Consider the following 23,353-nt stretch of genomic DNA (forward strand, 5'->3'; position numbering starts at 1 on the left):
TCCTTGGAGTATCTGGGTGCTCGCTTCGATACCCAACTGGGGAAGGTGTTCCTGACTTCAGAGAGAGTCCTCAAGCTGCAGAGTCAGTTTCTTCGGTTGCGGAGCATGGCAGTGCCCAAGGTCTGGGATTACCTGCAGGTCCTGTGCTCCATGGCTTCTATGCTGGATTTAGTGCCATGGGTTTTTGCACACACTTGTCCTCTACAGGGGACTCTGTTATTCCAATGGAATCTGCTGTCGAAGGAATTTCAGCTTCCTTGACCATTGCCAGAGGATGCCAGGTCCAGTCTTTCATGGTGGCTGTCATGGCACAGTCTCGAGAATGGATCTGGAATGGAATGGATCTGGAAATACCTGACTGACTACTGGTAACCACAGATGCCAGCCTCTCTAGATGGGGGGGGGGGGGCCACTTTGTCTGGAGAAATTGGCCCTGGATCAGTGGTCTTCAGAGGAGGCTTGGTTGATCAGTTGACTGGAAACCAGAGCAGTGCGTAAGGCCTTGTTTGCGTTTTCTTCCGCTCATTTGGGGCAAATCATTACAAGTATTCTGGGCCAATAAGATGACAGCGTACATCAATCATCAGGGCTGTACGAAGAATCATCTAGTAGTGTTGGAAGCGCAGGAGCTGTTCGTGTTGGTGGAGAAACATCTGGACAGATAGCTGCTTCTCATGTGACCAGAGTGGACAACGTGCAAACGGACTTCCTCAGCAAACAGCATCTGGATCTGGGGGAGTGGGAGTTGTCGGCGGAAGCCTTCGCCTTGCTGCAAGCAAGGTGGGGACAAACCAGTGATAGGACCTCATGGCGGATCACTTTTTCAGTCACAGTTGGGAGGTCAGGTCAAAGGGCATAGACGCTGTCGTTCAACCATGGCCAACACACCTCTTGCTGTACGTGTTTCCTCCATGGCTGCTCATAGCATGGGTGCTGTGGCACATCAAATTCATCCGGGCAGGGTGATTCTGGCGGTGCCCGAGTGGCCGCGTCTGCCATAGTTTGTGGACCACCTGCTTCTTGCAGTAGATGGACCCGTTCGTTTGGCTCATCACAGGGTTACTTCACCAGGGACTCGTATTTTCAGACTGAGAGGATCACTTCTGTCTATTGGCTTGGCGTTTGAGAGGCTTTTGAAGGGATATTTGGAGCCGGTGATTGCAGCTTTTCTTCAAGCAAGGAGACCTTCCACTTCAAAGGCTTATGTCCGGGTGTGGAGCGTATTCGAATCCTAGTGTTTGCTGAATAGAGTACAGCCCTTAGAGGTGGATGTCCCACAGATCTTGGAATTTCTGCAATGCAGGTTATCTAAGGGGCTAGCATATAATTCTTTTTGGGTCCAGGTAGCAGCTTTGGGTTCTCTCCGCGACAGGATTCAGGGAAGACTACTGGCGTCTCATTCGGATGTGGCTCGTTTCCTGAGAGAGGCAAAGCATCTGCGTCATTCTGTGCAGAAGAGGTAAACAAGGTTTTTGTTTCCTTCAGGCATTTTGGTGTTCCAAATAGAATTTTTGATGCTGATCACAGATATTACTTTCAAATTTGTACATCACGTAAGGTTTTTGAGAAATGGCCAATTTTGTGTTACAATAATTGTGAAACTTTAAAACACAATCTCGTGTACATATATTTTCTTGCTGGACAGTAGTTTTTATGATTGTTAAAATTCATGTCGTATTTTTGACGGCCATAAGCAATGTAACATGTAGCAGATACTAACCTTTTTTAAAATACACCAAGAAACTCCTCCTGATCATGCCAGAACTTGCTCGGGCAACCCCCAGCTCGGCTGCAAGATTCCAACTAGTTTCCATGACTACGCAGCCTTATATAAGCAGCAGCAATAAGTAGTCTCCTATGCAACATCTTTGTGAATGAGTGAATCGTATCGCTAAAACTGAGTTTAAAGCTTAATTTCATATACTTTATGAAATGTCGCACCAATGTCGTAATAGCTATGACACGTTTTGTTACATCTGTGGTGAGTTTACTCTGAAAGCACAGAAAAGGAGTATGACTGCACTCATTAAGAAGACATACGAGTTAACTTCGGGTGCAAAATTGGTGACCAGGACAGAGCATGGGCTCCTCATATATGTTGCACATCTTGTGCCAGTAGTCTGCGAGCTTGGCTGAAAGGTGTGCGACCATCCATGCCGTTTGCCATCCCAATGATATGGAGGGAACAGAAAGATCATATAACTGACTGTTACTTCTGCATGACGAATGTGTCTGGATATGCATCAAAGAACAGGAAGTTTATTGAGTACCCTAACCTTGCATCGGCAATGAGACCAGTGCTGCATGATGACAGTCTTCCTGTTCCAAAACCGCCAGAGGTGTGGACAGTTGATGAGGAGGTAGGCGATTGATAGAGAGCCTTCACAGATGGAAGCTGCGGCTGATCCTGATTTTGTGCCATCAACATCCAGCAATCCTCATTTAATATCTCAGTCAGAGCTGAACTATCTGGTCAGAGATTTGGATTTATCAAAGAGTCAGGCGGAGCTGCTTGGATCAAGGCTGCAAGGATGGAATCTTTTATTATCTGATACGACAATTTCAGTATTTTGCGGCCATCATGATTTGACAAAATATTTCAACCAAGTAGGACTCAGGACCAATGGGTATAGTGTACTCCTGATAGAAGTTGGAGACGGATCAGATTTCAATCTGTCGTCAGCCCTAGTACATATACCCCTGCAGGAAGTGCAGCTCTCCAGTATTTTCCGTCTCATTAGCAGTTAGGGGCTCTGTGCACGCTCGCACAGTGTTAGTGTAATTTCACCAAAGAAAACCAAAAGAATAAGAAGAAATCTTACCTCTACAGATGAGCCCCGCTCTCCTGCAGTGACACCCATTGGGTCCCTCCCCCAGTTGAGAATTCCCGAGGTGATTTCCGCGATCCCTTGGAGGTAAGCCTTGGATCGGCGGTCGACCCTCGGCGGGGACCTAGCCCCGACATCTGGTAGGCTGAGAGGCAGCAGGTGCAACCTCGAGCGCGGTGGTGAAGGTATTTTTCCTCTACCTCGCAGCCGGAGACCGCCTGGAACGAGACCGGGAAGCGCTAAGAACAAGGTAAGGTAGAAGTCTCCGGTCCCCGAAGCTCGAGGAGTCGCACAGGTCACTAGCCGGGACCAGTGCCACCGGGTTGATCTGCCCTACAGGGCTAGACCCCGGTTAGATCCGAGGGTCCTTCCACGTGGAGACCTTCCGAGGCGGTCACCATATTGTCCGCGTGGTCGCCGTCACCATTTTGATCTGCTCGCCGCCCTGTTCACCGATCCGTGCACACAAATACTTTGTGCACACAACGTTGTGCGCACAAGTACCGTGCGCACAGACAACACGCGTAGCCAAGCGCTTACTGTGCCGGGCGCACAACTCGATCTGTGCACACAACAGCACGCACATCTCCCTGAGCGCGCAACAAACATACGCGCACAACTCCGACACACTGTATTTTACGCGCACAAGCCATGGCACCACCGGAAAAGAAAAACTCAATGCTCAGGGCCTTTGCCCAGCATGCCACAATAGAGCTGCACAGCATAAGGAAGGCCACGACCCTCCCCAGCCGGTACCGGGTTCCAGCCTCTCGAACAGTATGTTGGACCTAGCATTGCACAGAGGGACCCCCCTCAAACGGGGCTCCCCAGGGACACGGCGCCCCTTAGTCTAGACCCAGCATCTATCTCCTGGGTGGAATTCTTCAAAGGTCTGCATACTTTCGTCCACAAGCAACCGGGGCCTCCTATAATACGGCCACAAGCTCCACCGGAGGACCTCAACGTCCCGGGACCCTCTATGCCCAGGGAGGTGATCCCACCATCCAGAAGCCCCACTTTCAGGGACACGGACAACTCTGATGAGGATTCAGAACCCCTGGAGGAAGGGGAACTCCCGGGGACAGAGCCCCACCGAACCATGAGACGCTTCTTCACCAAGGACGAGCTTCCAGACCTGGTCACACACAGCTTAAAAGAGCTTGCTATCCTGGGCACAAGTGCCTCAGGAGAACCTAAGATGAACCCCCTACTAGAGGGACTCCGTCAGACCTCCCGTCGTTTCCCACTATTACAAGCCGTCCAGCAACTAATTGACCTGGAATGGGATGCCCCGGAAACTACATTCAAAGGGGGACGTGCTCTGGCAGCCATGTACCCTCTGGACCCAGCTGCCAAAGATCTCCTGGCATGTCCGAAAGTGGATACCATGGTCTGCGCAGTCTCGAAGCGCACTACTGTCGCGGTGGAGGGAGGAGCAGCACTCAAGGATGCTCAAGACAGACGTTTGGAATCTATCCTCAAACAATCTTTTGACGTCTCTGCTATGTCTTTACAGATTGCGGCCTGCTGTGCCGTGGTGACACGCGCTTGCTTATCACAGACCAGGAACAGCACTCCTGGGGAGGCCCTGGAACCAGCTGTATCATTCCTCGCGGATGCCGCTTCTGATCTGGTGCGCACCGCAGCTAGAGGAGTGTCATCTGCCGTGGCAGCCAGAAGACAACTCTGGCTCCAAAACTGGTCGGCCGACGCATTCTCCAAAACGAGACTCACAAGGATGCACTTCAAGGGAACCCTCCTGTTCGGAAGCGAACTAGAGAAACTAGCCAACAAATGGGGCGAGTACCCACTGCTGTGGCTACCGGAGGACAGGAATAAGAGAAACCAGCGACCCTTCCCCCGAACTTCCAGGGGCAGAGGATCACAGCACTTCAACCTATATAGAAGCACATATCAAGCGGCCCGCCCCGCAGGCCGAAGCCAGTCCTTTCGGAGCAAGCACAACAAAAGGGGAGCCAGCTCGAGCCCAGGCCCCAGCCGCACCCCACAATGAAAATCAGCCGACCCATCCAAAGGAAGAAGCCATAGGGGGCAGACTTGTCCTATTCTACCAAAGATGGGTTGCGATAACTTCGGACAAGTGGGTCCTGTCCATCATTCGAGAGGGATATTACCTGGATTTCCACCACCTCCCTCCGGACAAGTTTGTGGAATCCCCCTGCCACGACCCTTCCAAGAGGATGGCAGTGGAAGCTACACTGACCAGATTGCTACTCTTAGAGGCTATAACACTGGTGCCTCCACAATAAATAAATACTGGACATTATTCCATCTATTTTATCATTCCCAAGAAAGAAGGAACATTCAGGCCCATCCTGGACCTCAAGGCGGTCAACCGTCACCTGAGGATTCCTCGCTTCCACATGGAAACTCTACGCTTGGTAATAAGGGCAATACAACCGGGAGAGTTCCTTACGTCCCTGGATCTGTCGGAAGCCTACCTACACATTCCTATCCATCAGGAGCATCAGCGTTTTCTACGCTTCACGATCCTGGACCATCACTACCAGTTCCGGGAACTACCATTCGGGTTAGCCACTGCACCCCGGACATTCACCAAGATCATAGTGGTGGTGGCAGCAACACTGAGGAAGGAAGGAATCCGCGTACACCCTTATCTAGACGATTGGCTGATCAGGGAGAAATCCCCAGAGGAAAGCCACCAGGCGACCAACAGAATCAAAACTCTACTGGAGAGCCTCGGGTGAGTGGTCAACACAAACAAGAGCTGTCTGCAGCCCTCCCAATCTCTAGAATACTTGGGAGTCCGGTTCGACACCAAACAAGACAAGGTCATCCTGACACCAACGAGATCAAAACTGATGACCCAGTTACGAACCCTGTTCAGCGAACTTCGCCCCAAGGCATGGGACTACCTACAAATCCTCTGCCTCATGGCATCCATACTGGAAGTAGTGCCATAGGCAAGAGCTCACATGAGACCCCTACAGCGCTCACTACTATCACGATGGAATCCTCTGTCCCAGAACTACACTGTATGTCTTCAGCTCCCGGACAGAGTTCGGACCCAACTGCGATGATGGCTACAAGAAGGCCATCTAAGCCAGGGAATGAGACTTACCTCACTAACCTGGATCCTGCTCACCACGGATGCCAGCCTACGAGGATGGGGAGCACACTGCCAGGGGCTAACCACCCAAAGGCAATGGAACAAAGAAGAGTCGGGGTGGAACATCAATCGCCTAGAAGCCCAGGCAGTCAGACTAGCCTGCCTACGGTTCGGTGACAGACTCAGAGACAAAGCGGTCAGAGTAATGTCGGACAACACCACAACAGTGGCCTACAATAACCATCAGGGAGGAACCAGAAGCCAACAGGTGTCTCTGGAAATAGACCCCCTAATGTCATGGGTGGAAGCGAATCTTCAAGAGATCTCTGCCGTCCACATTGCGGGGAAAGACAACGTCGCTGTGGATTACCTCAACAGAGAAAGTCTAGACCCAGGAGAATGGAGGCTGTTGACCACAGCATTCCAATTGATAGTAAACCGTTGGGGAACACCAACCATGGACCTCCTGGCAAACCAATCCAACGCCCAAGTGCCCAGCTTCATCAGCCGCAGGCGGGATTCCCAGTCCCAGGGAATCGATACCCTGGTACAGACCTGGCCACAGAAAACTCTGTTATATGCCTTCCCGCTGTGGCCCCTATTGGGCACAATCATCCACAAGATAGAACACCACAGGGGACCAGTACTTCTAGTGGCCCAGGACTGGCCAAGAAGACCGTGGTACGCAGACATGCGAAGATTGCTGACAGGGAGCCCCCTCCCGCTACCTCCACACAGAGACCTGCTCCAACAGGGATTGATCCTCCATGAGGATCCAGCTTGATTGTCTCTTACAGTCTGGCCATTGAGGGAACTCTCCTGAGGAAGAGCGGATACTCGGTGGCAGTAATTGACACCCTACTCCGAGCACGCAAGTTCTCCACATCCCTAACATACATAAGGATTTGGAGAGTATTCGATGCCTGGTGCGAGGACCACGACATCATGCCACACTCAATCAAAATTCATGCGATTTTGGAATTCCTGCAAAATGGAAGATTGTCTCAACTCCATCAAGGTACAGGTGGCCGCATTGTCATGCTACGGAACCAAGAGCAAGAGCAACACAATAGCCTCTCATCCAGATGTCTCCCGCTTTCTGAAAGGAGTCAAGCAGATCCGACCACCCCTAAAGTGGCCGGTGCCTCTTTGAAACCTCAACTTGGTCCTAGATTTCTTAGCAGGAACCTCCTTTAGACCTCTTCGCGGCCTGTCTCTCTATTAACATTGAAGACAGCCTTCCTGCTGGCAGTCTGTTCAGCCCGTCGTATATCCAAGCTACAAGCACTGTCCTGCCAGGATCCGTTCCTCAGACTCACCCCGGGAACCATCCAGTTACTCACAGTTCCGTCGTTCCTCCCCAATGTGGTGTCACTTCCATCTCAACCAAACCATCTCGCTACCATTGCCAGATGAGCATATGAATTCGGAAGAGGCTCACAGTCTACGCCATCTCAACGTCGGCAGACTCCTAGTCCGATACCTGGAAAGGTCGGAATCCGTACGAAAAACGGACCATCTATTCATCCTTCAAAGTGGGAAGAAGCAAGGGGAAGCGACCTCGCGAGCAACCATAGCCCGCTGGATCAAAGAAGTCATCAAGGTGGCCTATGTAGAAGCAGGCAAGCCACTGCCTTTACAAGTCAAGGCCCATTCCACTAGAGCCCAGGCAGTGTCCTAGGCAGAAACCAAGATGCTGTCACCCGCCAAGATCTGTCGGGCGGCGACATGGTCCTCCATCCACACCTTCTCCAGGTTTTACCGCCTGGATGTTCAGGCTCGAGAAGACACAGCATTTGCAAGAGCAATACTAAGTGGGTCACGGGCAGCCTCCCACCTGGTTTGGGAGTAGCTTTTTTACATCCCATTGGTCCTGAGTCCATCTGCTACACACTAGGAAATGGAGAAATTACTTACCTGATAATTTCGTTTTCCATAGTGTAGACAGATGGACTCAGCATCCCACCCACAGCTGCTGTTATTCATGGAATCCTCGAGTGACATCACAGACAGCGAACGATTCACGGGTAAGCCATGCCTTTCTGCAACTAGAACACCCATCCTACCGGGTGTCGACGTTTCTCAGTTGAGGGCACTGGCGGTCTCCAGCTATAACCAATTCAACTAGTTCAAATTATTTAAGTTAACCAAGTTATAAAGTTAATCAAGTTATTCAAATTATTCAGTCATACATATATATCCACAATTGCTTTTAGAGGAGAATACTGAAGAGCTGCACTTCCTGCAGGGGTATATGTACTAGGGCTGATGTCAGATTGAAATCTGATCTGTCTCCAACTGCTATCAGGAGTACACTATACCCATTGGTCCTGAGTCCATCTGTCTACACTAAGGAAAACGAAATTATCAGGTAAGTAATTTCTCCATTTTTGCTGTGACATCAATGGATTGTTTTGTGCTCTCGGATGTGACCACGACCTAACAGAATGGTGACTGTTTTGCTGCACAACGGCAATATCTACCCATCAATACCTGTCGGACATGCCGTTCAAATGAAAGAAACGTATGAGAACATGCAGCTACTGCTGAACCACATCGAGTACTCAAGGTACAACTGGCATTTATGTGGTGATCTCAAGGTAGTTGCAGTTCTACTGGATCTGCAGCTTGGTTACACCAAGTATTGTTGCTTCCTTTGTGAGTGGGACAGTCGAGTTAAAGATTCGCGTTACGTCAGAAAAGTCTGGCCTCTCCGCAAGAAGTTGGTTCCAGGGCAAAAAAATGTTGCGCACGGCCCATTGGTGGATCCAATTAAGATATTTCTTCCACCTTTGCACATCAAACTTGGACTGATGAAAAACTTCGTTAAGGCAATGAACAAGCAAAATAAAGCATTTGATTATTTGCGGCAAATGTTTCCACGCATAAGTGATGCCAAGATAAAAGAAGGTGTTTTCGTTGGCCCACAAATCCGAGCTGTGATGGACAGCCATTTTGATGGTTTTCTGCAAGGTACAGAACGTGTTGGGTGGACAGCCTTCAAGAATGTCGTTTATAACTTTCTAGGCAACTATAGGGCAGCAGACTGTCGAACAGGTTGAAAATCTGCTTCAGGCATACAAATTGATGAAGTGCAACATGTCATTGAAGATACATTTTCTTCATTCCCACTTGGACTTCTTCCCAGACAGCTTTGGCGCTGTGAGTGACGAACATGGTGAAAGGTTTCATCAAGACATTGTCAAAATGGAGAAATGGTATCAAGGTAAGTGGAACCCATCTATGCTGGGTGACTATTGTTGGACTCTCATCCGCAAAGCGTCAGACAGTGATTACAACAAAAATCTGCCGCAAAACATTTAGTTTTTTTGTTTTTGTTTTTTTTTTCTGGTGCCAACTACACTACAGACACGTAACAGTGCTTAATTTATATCACACTTTTCTAGCAAATGGTACGTGATACAGACATAATAAATGCATATTTGTGTTCAGCTTGTTAAAATCTAGTTGTTTCACCGAAGGTTGTGGAGGAAACAAAATGTTCCCAGAAATTTGTTTACCAGTGAGATCTGTCCAAAGCATCTGCGTCGTCCTGTGCAGATCTGTCCAGCGTGGAATTTGAATTTGGTTCTTCAGGTGCTGTGTGGGCCGCCTTTTGAGCCAATGCGGAGGGTGACTGTCGAAGGATTTAACCCTGAAGACTGTTTTCCTGGCTAGGTGAATTTCTGAGCTGCAAGCGTTTTCCTGGCTAGGTGAATTTCTGAGCTGCAAGCGTTGTCGTGTAGGGACCCTTTCCTCCATTTTTCGGATGATGGAGTCTATGCACGGTTCCTTCCTTTTTGTCGAAGGTAGTCTCACCTTAATCAGGTGGTCGAGCTTCCTGCCTTTTCAAACTTAGCAGCCGATTCTTCGATAGCTAGAGAACTTCATTTATTGGATGTGCGTCGTATCCTTTTGCGTTATCTCAAGGTGATGAATCCCTTTTGGAAATCAGATCATCTATTTGTCCTTTTTGGTGGAGCAAAGAAGGGAAATAAGGCTTCCAGAAACACGATTGTTCGCTGGTTAAGACGATAGTTTCAGCTTACATCTACAAGGGCTGACCATTGCCGGAGGGGTTGAGAGTGCATTCCACTAGGGTGCAGGCGACCTCGTGGGTGGTGTCAACTGCTTTCTCCGCAGGAGATCTGTCGTACAGTGACGTGGTCTTCCCTTCACACTTTGACCAAACATTACCGTTTAGATGTGCGTGCCCCAGAGGAAGCAATGTACGAACTGGAAAGGAAAATTGGTTCTTAGCTGCTAATTTTCGTTCCTGAAGTACCATGAATCAGTCCCGAGACCTATCCCCTTCTGATGAAAGACTTCCTCACTTCTGGAGATGGCTAAGCTGATTGAGCTGGCATTTGATTTGATCAGAGTGGTGAAAACTCTACATAGTTGGTATATGTTTTGTTAAGTCAAGGGGGCCTAGTTTGCAGGGGGCCCCAACTTTAGATCTGTTCGCCCAAGGTTTATTGGGGTTTAAGATGGACATCTTGGCTTGGGTACAGGTCAATACTGAAGGACTGCAGGTGGCACTCTATTTAGCAGTGCCTCAAACATTTGTTCTCTGTCCCCATCTACTGGTAGGGATGCATAAACCCACTCGAATGGACTGATCCGTGGTACTTTAGGAATGAAAATTAGTAGGTAAAAATCAATTTTCCTATTCTCTCTCTCTCTGCAGAGAAGGTCCCTCAAATTGATGACCTGGTACTGGCCGTAGCTCACAAGACCACTATTCCAGTGGAAGCAGCATGGCTCTTAAAGATCTGCAGGACAGAAAGATTGAGACCCTCTTGACATAGACCTTATCTGCTGTAGGTTTGATTGTTAACTTCTAATTTGTGAGGAATGTGTGGCTTGGACCTTGTTGCACTGAATACAGTAGCTCCTGGAGAGTCTGGTGGCGGCCTGTTTATAATCTGGGGCTACTTTTTTGGTAGACACAATGTGACCTTTATTAGGATTTCTTTTCATTTGGTGGCTTCTGTTATTATGGTTGCATAAGTCTGTGGCAGATACAGTTTCTAAGGCCCATTTCAACAAGTTTCCTTTTTAAAGGGAAGTTTATCATTCCAATGTAGTAACCTTGCAATGGCAGATGGGCCAGGCCTGCGAGCCATGTCAGGAAATTTAAGGTATGGGGGGGGGGGGGGGGGGGGGGGAGTTTAAAGAAAATAAGAGAAAGGTTGGGGTATCCGCGGGAGAGAAAGGCATGGACACCAGATGCCAGTGTTTAAAATTACGAGAAGTGGGGGCAGAAGGTGGGAGAAGGGGCAATAAATTGGAAGGACTTGCGAACCTATTTGTTTTTAATCCTGAAAACGGAGTTCTGTGATGAAGGGGAGGCAAGTTTGGCCCAGCAGGGATATTGAAGTTCAGGTGACTGTAAATTTGATCACTTCATTCATTTTTCCCTTTTCCAGGTCATTTATAATTATATTAAAAAGCACTGGTCCCAGTACTGATCCCTGAGGCATTGCACTGTTTACTCTTCTCCACCAAGAAAACTGACAGTTTAGTCCTACTCTATTTCCTATCTTTTAACCAGTTTGCAATCCACAATATGAAATTGCCTCCTATCCCATGGCTTTTTAGTTTTCTTAGAAGCTTCTCATGAGGGATTTTGTCAGTTGCCTTCTGAAAATCCAAATACACCTCATCTACCGGTTCATCTTTATTCACATGTTTATTAACCCCTTCAAAAAATGTAGCGGATTGGTGAGATAAGGCCTTCCGTGTGTCCCATTAAACCATGTCTCTATATGTTCAGTGATTTTGTCTCTAGAATAGTTTCCATGATTTTCCCGGCACTGAATTCACTCATTAGTCCATAGTTTCTCAGATCACCCCTGGAGCCCTTTTTAAAGATTGAGGTTACATTGGCCATCCTCCAATCTTCGGGTACAATGGATGATTTTAATGATAGGTTACAAATTACTAGTAATAGATCTGCAATTTCATTTTTGAGTTCTTTCAGAACTCTGGGGTGTATACCATCTGGTCCTTGTGATTTGCCACTTTTAGTTTGTCAATTTGCCAGATTACATCTTCCAGAATCACCTTGATTTGTTTCAGTTCTTCTGAATCCTCACCATTGAATACAGTTTACAGCATATCTTCCAAACAACCTCTTCAGTAAATACCGAAGCAAAAAATTAATTTAGTCTTTCCGCAATGGCCTTATCTTCCCTAAGTACCCCTTTAACCCCGCAATCATCTAATGGTCCAACTGACTCACTCAGACTTCCTGCTTTGGATATATTTTTAAAAAGTTTTTGAGTTTGTGCATTTACACCCAGCTTCTTTTCAATTCTTTTAGCTTGTCTTATCAATGTTTAACATCTAACTTAACAACATTTATGCTTTTCCTATTTTCTTCAGATACTGCCTCCATCTGACTTTATTCAAGGCTATCTCCTCCCAGTTACGTTGCATATTTTAAGGTTGTTCTTGTTTACTGCAGATAAACATTTACTATGCTTCCTTTTTTGATTTAAGGAGCTTTTGCTTTTTTAACTTGCTGTGTAACAAAGGTCTGCTATATAATCTGCCTTTGAGTATTGTAATGAACAAATCATTATTGAAGAGAAAACCAGCGGTTCCTTTCACGATTTATTTTTTCGTTTGTCTTAGGTCCTTTGTACTGTAACATTTGACTCACTAGAATCCAGTGTGAAGTCTGATCTTATTACAGCGGCTGTGAGGTAGGTACTTCTTGCTCTTTGGTGCACGTTACCTGTAGAGTTATATCCTTAGGCTGACTTTGGTTTGAGTTCAAGATCCAGGAAATTAAGTTGTTTAACTCTGACTTTTGAAAAAGAGCAGAAATGACATTCAGCTGTGGGCAGTTTGATGATGGAGAGAAAATATGCAGTTTCCATCTTGTCCTGCTCCCCATTCCAGCCACAAGTGATTTATTTCTCCCTACCAGCAGATAGACAAAAAACAGTTTTCCTCTGTGAAGTTACAGCCACTAGTTAGGTGATGAAAGCAGCAAGAATCCAGTATTTTCTGCCTTCAGCAGATGATAGGATTGAACTGGTGTAGTAGTTCATCAGTTGATTTGAGGTCAGGCCCCTGGGCCAGGCCACTAGTTATGGCCAGAAGTGTGAGCCCTGATCTGCTCCGCTCCTAAACCCTGAAGCGGATCCTGGTTGAGCTTGGCTGGGAAGCATAATTTAAAAAAAAAAGCTAAAAGGAAAAAAAATCAGGGAGGGTTAGTCCTCTGTTTTTTCCTACTGAGAGGATTTTTCCCTGCTCCCATGCCAATGGTATCTCACCAAGTTTCCTCTAGCTGACCCCCCCCCCCCCCCCCCACCTTCCTTGATCGCTCAGGGCCGTTCTGTTAAAAGAAAAGTGGGGGGGGTGTCTGCAGTCAACAGCGCTTTAATCATGTGGGAAACAAATTGGTACAGTGTGACTGGCTATCCCTCTTTGAGGCATTTTGGCAGCTTTGGCGAGCAACGCAACTGTTCTGATGTGTAACTGTGAGGCCTGTGGAGTCCTTCGGGCAGCCACTGAGAAGTGGCCCATCTGTTTAGCAGAGGAGATACCCGATGCGAGCTCAATGGTGGTGCTTGCTCCCCTCTGCTGCCTGATAGCTTCTGTGATGTGATGGCCCTGGAAGGCCCTGACGCGGTTATCTGCGTGGGCTTCAGAGGCAGCAGCCATTTTAAATGTGGCTCCATGTTTGGGCCTGGAGGATCGCTGTGGTTACAGAACGTGCTAGGGAGCTCTATTCTCCTCCTGTTTTTCTGACAGCCATAGCAGCACAGGGAGCTCCACAGGAGACTGTCTGCTTTGATTCTGAAACCTGGGGGTGGGGAATTTTCCCCGGAATTCTTTCATTTTCTAAGACAGGCCTTTTGTGCTTTTACTAAATCGGGTTTGCTACCATGTGGAAACACGGTTAAGGCATGCGGTGATTGCTTGTCTGTTCCCTCTCCCCAGATTGCTACTAAGAGGGCACAGTCAGCCATGAAAACACTGGGCCCTCTTGGGGAGTCCCAGGGGATGTTGATGAACCTAGGGATGTTGACAGTCTGGCGCCTTTGGAGGAAGGGGAACTTATCCCAATCCTTGAGGCAGAGACTGTGATCCATCTCTTTCACAGGGGCGAGATAGGTTATTTGATCAGGTGATCACTTGTCTTCACCTGGATGAGTCTGAAACTCTGGTGTGGGATTCTATTATCAAAGGGAAGCGAAAGACCACTACTGCATTCCCGCTTTACCCGGAGGTAGAGGAGATGATGCTGGCTGAGTGGTAATCCTTTGAGTCGGGTTTTCAGGGTATTACAATCCATGCAGGAGATTATCCTCTTCCAGCGGCTTGGGTGCAGTTTTTTTTTTTTTTTCAGGTCCCGGTGGTGGATGCCAAGCATACCACCATTCCGGTGAAAAGGTACACATTCCTGAAGGATCCGCAGGACAAGAAACTGGAGCTTCCTTTGAGGAATTTGTTTATTTCATCAGCAACGGTGGTACAGATTTCCATTTATTCAGCTATGGTGGTCCAGGATCTCCTTCACTGTATCCAACAACTACTGGAAAGCAAGGAGGTGGCTAGAACGGAGTCCATGGCAGCTTTTTGGCGGATGCTTAATGTGATTTTTTTTAAGTAGCTCTTCCTGGTCATTGGTCCTTTGGTAGCAGTGCACCTGCTGTGGCTTCGCAATTGGGAAGATGACTCATGGTCTAAAACCCGGCTGGGGAAGTTGTTCATCAACTGGCTGGAGACCAGGGCCATTCTCTTGGCTCTTCTTCACTTCTTCCCACTGATTTGGGGGAGGACCATTTGGGTCCTCTCAGACAATGCCACATCAGTGGCATATGTAAATCGGCAGGGGGGAACCCAGAGTAGGGGATTTTTGGTGGAAACTTCACTCCTGTTTCCGTTGGCAGAGAAAAACCTACAGTTGCTCTCAACAGTGCATATCACTGGTCAGGGGAATGTTCAAGCCAACTTTCTCAGTCACAGCCAGTTGAATCCTGAAGAATGGGAGTTAAAACCGAATGTTTATCACCGCATCTGTTGCAGGTAGGCTTGTCTACAGATGGATCTGACGGCGACCCGACAGAATGCAAAGATAGACCAGTTCTTCAGCTGGCAACAAGGAATGGGGTCATTGGGCATCAAAGCCATAGTCCAGCCCTGGCTGAAGGGAGCACTTCTATATGCCTTCTTTGTAGATGCTCATAGGCAGGCTGATAAGAGTAGAACTGAAAAGCAACTGGGTTGTTCTGGTGGCGACCGTGGTATGCAGAGCATGTGCAGTTGCAAGTGGATGAGCCCTCTTTTCCTGCCAAAGGCACAGGGTCTTCTGGGTCAAGGGCCCTTGGCCATGGAGGATCCAGCTCTGTTTTGTCTAACAGTTTGGTTTAAGAGTGAGGACAACTCCACAGGAAAGGGTATTCTTCAGCAGTGATTTCTACACTATTGAAATCTTGCAAATGGTCCATGTCTTTGGCTTATATTTTTTTTTGGGCAACTGTATGAGCAGTTTTGTGGGTCCAGGTCAGAGTCTCTTTGGATGGCAGATGTGCCCTGTATTTTGGCCTTCCTTCAGGGCAGTCTAGACAAGGGACTTGCCTTGAATTCCTTAAAGGTGCAGGTGGCCACCATTTCATGCTACAGGGGTCTGCTGGGGGGTGCTTCCCTAGCGGCTCATCTGGGTGCGTCTTGCTTCTTGAGGGGCGTGAAGAGGTTGCGCCCTCCTTTTCATCCCATTGTTCCCCTATAGGATCTGAATTTGGGGTTGAAGGCCATAATGGGGGACCCCTTTTTTAGCATCTGAAAAAGATTTCGCTGAAAGATCTATTGCTGAAGACAGTGTTCCTGGTAGTGAATTTTTTCTGTGGGATGGGTCTTGGAACTGCAAGCCTTTTTTGGTGATTGTGTAGAATGCAGTCACTTTTTGGCCAGTGTCGTCCTTTCTTCCTAAAGTGAATTCTGTTTTTCATATCAATCGAGTGATTTCCTTTCTGGCGTTTTGTTGGGAAGAGTGTGGGCAGGAGTTTCGGTATCTGAATATGCGAAGGATATTGCTGCACTATTTGGAGGTTTCTAATGCTTTCTGCAAGTCTGACAGACTTTGTCCTGTTTGGTGGTTTATATAAAGGGGAGGCAGCTTCTAAGGCTACCTTGGCTTGCTGGATAAAGAATATTATTGATTTGGCTTTTTTGCTCAAAGGCAAGTCTCCGAAATCGGTGTATGCCCACTCTACCAGGGCACAGTCGGCAACCTGAGTTGAGGTGCATGCTCTCGCACCAGCTATTTGCAAGGTGGCTACGTGGTCATCCCTGAATTCCTTTGTGAAGTATTATTAGTTGGATGTGCTTGTGCAGGAGAAGTCTGCTTATGAGACGGGGGTTTTGCAGGCAGCCCTTGCTTCCTCCCCACCCAGGTAATTGAAGCTTTTGTACTTCCCACTTGTCATGACTGGACAGGTGTAGCAGGAAAAGTTTCTTGGAGACATTTCTTACCTGCTAATTTCCTTTCCATTAGTCCTGCTACACCAGTCCAGGACCCACCCGGGAAGCACAGCTGCGTATTTTTCAGACTGTTCTGGTTTAGAGTCTACTGAAGGTCAGGTTTGGGTATCCTTTCCTAGTGTTTTATCTTTTGTTTTTACCCTTCCTTCTCCTGTAAGGGGCAGGGAAATTTTGTTTTAGGTTGGTTTTCGCTGTTTAAAGTTGATATCTGTTATACGTAAGGGGTCTGACTCGAAGTTTTGTCAGAAGGATACTGGATTCCTGCTGCTAGCACTGCCTCCTAAGTAATGGCTGTGATGTCAAAGAGGAAAACAGTGTTGTCTGCCTCCATCTTCTGATAGGGGGAAATAACCTATTAGTCATGGCTGAACTGGTGTAGCAGGACTATGGAAAAGATTTAGCAGGCAAGAATCCTTTCTGCCCCGCTATGATCTATCGTTGCATCCTGTAACATCCACTGTCCACCAATGTCTCCTGTGTCTGTTTCCATCTAATTGCATTTTAAGCTTTTTATAGAGACAGCTCTCTGGCCTGTCTACATGCTTTGTATTAATAATTCTTGGTGTCAAGTGTGTATGTTTACTGTGTACAGTGGTGCATACTATGGATAAAATTTCTTTTTATACACAGAATGAATTAAAATGATACACAAATTGCTATTGTAGCTAAAATTGATTTATGATTGAAAATGTAAATATGCCTATGCAATGCTTGTAACTAATAAATATTCTTTTCCAGCGGAGTAAAAGAGAGAAATTTTATGTTGCACTATGAGGTAAGTCTTAATAAATGATGTATAACTACTTTATAAAGATATGTGGGAGAGAGAATACGTGCAGGATGTTTGTGTGGTTGATTTTCTTGTATATTTAAGCAGAAATGCATATGTCACAAGTTAAGTCTGTAATTTCTTGGTGCTGCTTTCGCTTATTTCAATCAAAAGTGCACATCATGAATCCCAAAAAGGGAAATTAATATAAGTGATTCTCTGCCATATAGGCAGAGTACATTTATTCTTTAGACTCCAGAAAGAGAGGAGGAGGCTAAGAACTGTAGGCCACTGTGGGGAGCAAACTAATGGATCCACTGCTAAAACAGAGGATAGTGCAGTTTCTGTAATCCAATGGATTATGTGATTTGAGGTAGCATGGTTTTACCAGAAGTAGGTCTTGTCAAACAAATCTGATTAATTTCTTTGATTGGATGACCAGAATTGAATCAGGGGAAAGTGCTAGATGTAGAATACTTGGATTTCAATAAGGTCTTTAACATGATTCAACATAGTTTATAAATAAACTGAATATCTTTGGTATGGGCCCTAGAGTGACTGGGTTGGCAAATGTTGAGTGGGAGGGGACAAGAGATATTGGTAAATGAAGCTCATACTGAGGAGAGAGGCATTAGTAGTGGGGTGCTGCAGAGATTGGTCGTGATATAGTTTGAAAATAGGCCCGGCGCGCGTAACCCCCCTACACGCGCAGATCCTTTAAAATCTGCCCCTGTATGTATCACCTTGACTTAAAGATATAAACATGTACATCTTAGAGGAAAGGTGAGATAAGAGATTTGATAGACTTTTTAAATACCTCATTCAGATGAGAGGAGGCTCTAGAACAAGGGATCGTGGGATGAGTGTGAAAAGGGGTAGATTCAGGAGAAATCTAAGGAAATATTTCTTTACAGAGAGGGTAGTGGATGCATGGAACAGCCTCCCATGGACATGGTGGAGACTAGGACAGTGTCTGAATTGAAAAAAGCATTGCATAAGCACAGAGGATCTCAGAGGGAGTGGTAGAAATGGTATAGTTGAATAGTTGGTGTGGAGAAGCAGACTAGATAGGCAGTAATGGACTTTTTCTGCCATCTTGTTTCTAGGAAAGGAATATGTTTTTCTCATCTTTCAGTGTTTTCCAACTACATAAAGAATGAGAGAGAAGTGCAGCGACTTCTAAAGTGGAAATAAGGCTGTACATACGTTTTTTTTCCCAGCACAGCATACTAGGATAGGTAGGGCAAAGGGCTTACAAATCACAGAGGACCAGATTAAAGTAGCAATATTGTATACTTAATTTTATACAAATCTGATCCAGGCATATGGTGATTTTCTTGCTCTCTGTCTTTCTCAGTATTCAGGCAGGTTAATCCACAACCAGTGGGTTATGCACCTCTACCAGCAGATGGAGGCAGAGCAAAGCTGGCATCATGGTATATATACCCCTGTTCTGACAGCCCACCAGCATTCTCAGTCTCTAGCAGATGGATGTGCATCTCCCTACTGGGGATTGGTTGTTTAAAAAAAAAAAAAAAGAGAGGAGGAGAAAAGGAGATTAATCTTGAGGTGATACCTTGTGGTCCCTGTCTCAGTCAAGTGCTCTTGAGGTGATATCTCATGATCCTTCCCTCAGTCGAGTGCCTTGGTCCAGTAGCTGGTTTTCCAACATGGACTTATCTGCCAAGAGAGAATCAGCTGAGAGGCTAAGGGTGCAGGAAGCAGAACACGGTGGTGAAGGCATTATCCCTCTTCCCCCCCACCCCACCCCCACCGCAGCCAGAGACCAACTCTGTACTCGGCCGGGACGGGCTGAGCTTAGGTAAGGGGATGCAAAAATTATTAAATAAAATATATAAGAGAGAAGGATAATTTTAGGGATTCCTCTCCCCCTCTTCTGGTCTTGTCTCTGAGCCTCGGTGTGTTAATCCGACATTCGTTCCTGTGTCTGTGAGGAACTGGGGGAGTCATGACACTTTTGGTGGGTTGAGTAGCCTTTTTGCTAGGCCCCGCTCTCCTACTTCTCTGAGTAGCCGCGTGGTAGGCTGTGGCGGCATTCATGCATCACCTCCTATGTAAGTCTGCCATGAAACAGTGACTGAATCTATTGACTCCTGCACGTCGAGGTTGGGCATCTGTCTGGACCATGCAAATTGGGCATCCAAATTTTGGGCATCTGTAGTTCATGTGTTCTTTGGATCCTAATGCCTAAGCTGCTCATCAAAAGAGAATAGGTATCCCATACTTGGGCGCCCTAATTTTGGGCATCCTGTCCGGGCTTTCCTTGTACAGGATGGAAGTTGGATGCATAATTGTCAGACTCTTGTTTGTAGGCATGCTAGTGGACGTCTTATCCATATATTACTAGATAGCCATATATCTCAGGAAATAATCGATTGCCATTTATAAGACCTCATAAAATTTTGGGTAATGAAAGTCACTTATTTGTGATTTTTTGAAACAAAGTAAATATTCTTGCAAGTGAATGAAATAACTGTGATGTTTTCTAATTATTGGTCTTTTTGCAAAATATTTTTTCTTTTTCCTTCTGTGAATCTTTCATTTTCCTTTTGTAGGTCTTTTTCCTTTTACAAGATCTGCTTTTCTTATTTTTTACATAATATCTTCAAGAGACAAAAAAGACATTTATTTTGATTTTGCAATGAACACCAAAACCAAATTGTCAGGCCACACAGAATATGTGTTTCGAGATGTCATGCCTTCGCCCAACATGACTTGTGTTTCGAAGAGGATCTTCTTCCTCAGGGGCGCATCATCGGCAAATCATATTCACTAAAATATAATGATTGCGGTCAAACAAACATGTTCATGTTAACCAGAATAAGTATTCGATATTGAACTTTAATGGCATTCACTGAAGTATAATAATTTCCATCAGACAAACATGCCCATATTAAACAGGATATTCAATATTGAAATTTAATAGCATACGTGTCTTAAATGAAAATCTTTTTCCATATGCGAAATCGAAAGAGGATAGCTTCGGTGTTTTTCTGTGAGGTCTGCCATTTTGTTGTCTATTTAAAGCTTTTATTTGAACAGAAACCGACCAATCAAACAGGATAGTTTGGAGTCAGCTAATCAGTTTACTGCAAAGAAAAAATGAGTAATGTAATTTAAAGAAGGGACATCATTCAATACTATTATTCATTTCTCGAGGAAAACTGAATGAGAACTGAAAAATCCAGCGTTCCTTATAATTAATTGGGTTTTAATGTTGCCTCCTTATTCCGAGGGAGTGACAACATCAACTATAGTCCAACATAACTGTGCGAATGTGTGTTTGTAGACAATGCTTGACTATAGGCACTTCTAGATTACATCGATGCTCACACAGGGGTACTTTAACAGGTCTTGACGTGTGATCCACATCACCTGTGGACAGGTGCATTGTAAGATATAAATTATGTGCCGAGAATTACAGTCCGTGTTGAATCGTTTAGTATAACATGCCTGGGATAATGGATCATGCTAAGTATTACCCTCCAATGTAATGGTGCACATGTAGCACACCCCTCATGAGGTATGCCCTTTAAAATTAGATGAAACGGACACATCAGCTACTATGGGTAAAGCCGCACAAATGATGCGGTTACGGATGTTAGGACCCTTCTTATAAGAAATCAGCGGTTCTTCTGAGAGGATAGAATGATTTATTTATTTTATTTATTTAGGATAGAATGATATTGCAGAATGTGCCAATGCTGCCGAATACTTTGGGCTATATATGCTGCTTTATCAGAATACCGTAATACACATACATCTTGTGCTGCAGAATTTCTTTGATATTGTAAAAGGGCTGCTCAGTCAGAATATAATGCCGTTCGACAGGCTGTCTTAATCGTAGATAGGGGATAACCCCGTTCAAAGAATTGTCTGGCTAGAACGTATGCTTGTGCTTTGAATTCGGTCATAGAAGAACATATTTGCCAAATTCTAAAAAAAACTGGCTTACTGGAAGGATGTTCTTGAAAGCACGTGGATGGAAACTGTGGTACATCAACAAATTATTATGATCCATTTGCTTCCAATATACAGTTGTTTCTAAATGTGTATCCTTTTTAAAAATCAACAGATCTAGGAATGAAACCTGAGAATAACTTGAACTCATGGTAAATTTCAAATAAAGATCAAGAGTTTTCATCCAATCAAAAGGTTCTTTCAGCATATCTTGTGTTGAATCCCAAAGAAAAAATAAATCATCAATATATTTCACCCAGAAGGGAACATGGGGAAAAAAAAACTATTGTATATATGTTCACATTCAAAACCATCCATTATAAGATTGGCTATTGATGGAGCTGCTGACAAGCCCATGGCATTTCAGTGTCCATTGAAAAATCAAGATAAGTGTCTTTTTTTCTCTTAAAGATATTAATATGTAAAAAATAAGAAAAGCAGACCTAGAAAAGGAAAAAATGATTCACAAAAGGAAAAAGAAAAAATATTTTGCAAAAAGCCAATGATTAGAAAACATCATGGGTATTTAATTCACTTGTAGGGATATTTAGTTTGTTTCAAAAAATCACAAATAAGTGATTTTCAATACCCAAAATTTTATGAGGTTTTATAAACAATTATTTCCTGAGATATATGGCTATCTAGTAATCTATAGTTTTATAACTACCATATTTTTTTCAGTTATCTGTTTTTTGGATGTTTTTATCCATGGCACCATTAGCAAGAATCCTAAGCACCTTTGCACTGCGTGCCATATTCAGGCATCAGAGCAGGGTGTCCCCTCTAATCTTATAAGCACTGCCTGGAGGCTCAGGGAGAGTTGTCTCCTGCAGATTTAGCTGAGCTCAGCCCTTCCCAGCAGGATGTGGAAATGGGACTGGAGGGAATCTGTCAGAAGTTGCACCTGGTTTTGACACTCCCCCAACTGGAATTTCAGCAGGGGAGGATTTCTCAGTGGATGCCTGTCTGACTCCCCCAGGTTTTGGTATGGATCCTTTTGCCTTTTTTTCTTGGATGGAATTTTTTCAAGGACTGCAGTCCCTTCTAATGTTCAGCAGATCCAGCCAAACCTGAAAATTCAGAAGTGCAGGCTGCAGAATCCCGCAAGTCTGGTGCAATGAATAAGCATCAGAGTATGGCCTGACCTGCTGCAGGTTCGACTGATGGGGATCCCATTGGCTCCAAAGACTAAGGTGATCCTTACTCCCTGGAGGATAGAGAACTTCCTCCGGGTTTGGAGTCATATAGATGGGTCACCGCCTCTGATCTCCCAGACACTGACAATGCTGGGAGTGCCGGGTGTTGTTTCCATGTCTGAGCCAAAGAATCCTGTTTTAGTGCCTTGATTGGCCTTGAATTGGGGCGCTCTGGAAACTGTTAAAGGAGGATGAGCTTTGGTAGAACTGTACCCCCTGGATCCAATAGCGAGAGAGAGCAGTTGCATTTTCCGAAAGTGGATGCACTGGTATGTGCACTCTCCAAGCAGATGACCTTTCCTGCAGAAGAGAGAGCAACATCGGAGAATGCGTGGGATAGAAGAGTTGAGGTTATCCTTATGCAGGCCTTAAGGCGGAGACAGTGAATTGCAGTTAGTCTCTTGCTACTCCCCTGGTGGCTCGCGCTTGTTTGCTTTATCTCAGGAAGTCGATGAGACTGGCTTGAATACCAAGACAGTGATGGAACTGGTTGCCACCTTTTTGGTGGATGCGGGCTGCACTTTGGTCTATCTCTCTGCCAGAGCGGTGACTTTGGTGTTAGTGGCCACGTGTCAGCTGTGGCTGAGATTGGTCGGCTGCTACAATTTAAATTCTAATCTTATGAAATTGCCCTTAAAGGATCACTCTTGTTCTGGGAGTGAGTTAGAGTAAATGCCAATAGATGGGATGAGTCCCAAGTTCCTTATTTATAAGAGTATTAAAAGCAGGCACCCTCTTTCGGCATGAGGGGGTGTGCTAGGGGGTTGAAATGTTTTCGACCCTGCAGAGAAGTAAAGGACTGAGAGTAGATCTCAGTCCTTTAGGCCCAGGTAGCCCAGATGGGACGGAGGCTCAGGTGGCGATGCATTCCCACCCCCACCCCCCCTAATGAAGGTATACCAACCCTCCTCCTAGAACTGGAGATAAGAGGAGACAGGTGAACTCCTATCAGGGATGGTTCAAGATCACGTCAGACCGGTGGATT

The 23,353-nt window shown here is 45.8% G+C and overlaps 1 protein-coding gene across 1 annotated transcript in view; it reads left to right on the forward strand.

The window, feature by feature from the left end:
* The window catches only part of PNPT1 (polyribonucleotide nucleotidyltransferase 1), a 217,967-nt gene that overhangs the window by 102,164 nt on the left and 92,450 nt on the right, over positions 1 to 23,353 (forward strand). The window contains exons 14-15 of the mRNA XM_029593742.1: positions 12,562 to 12,632; positions 17,161 to 17,197. Of these exons, the coding sequence (XP_029449602.1) occupies positions 12,562 to 12,632; positions 17,161 to 17,197 (108 nt within the window). The remainder of the gene's footprint in view (positions 1 to 12,561; positions 12,633 to 17,160; positions 17,198 to 23,353) is intronic.

This window comes from Rhinatrema bivittatum, chromosome 3 (assembly GCF_901001135.1).
Source record: "Rhinatrema bivittatum chromosome 3, aRhiBiv1.1, whole genome shotgun sequence".
NCBI classification, from domain to species: Eukaryota; Metazoa; Chordata; class Amphibia; order Gymnophiona; family Rhinatrematidae; genus Rhinatrema; species Rhinatrema bivittatum.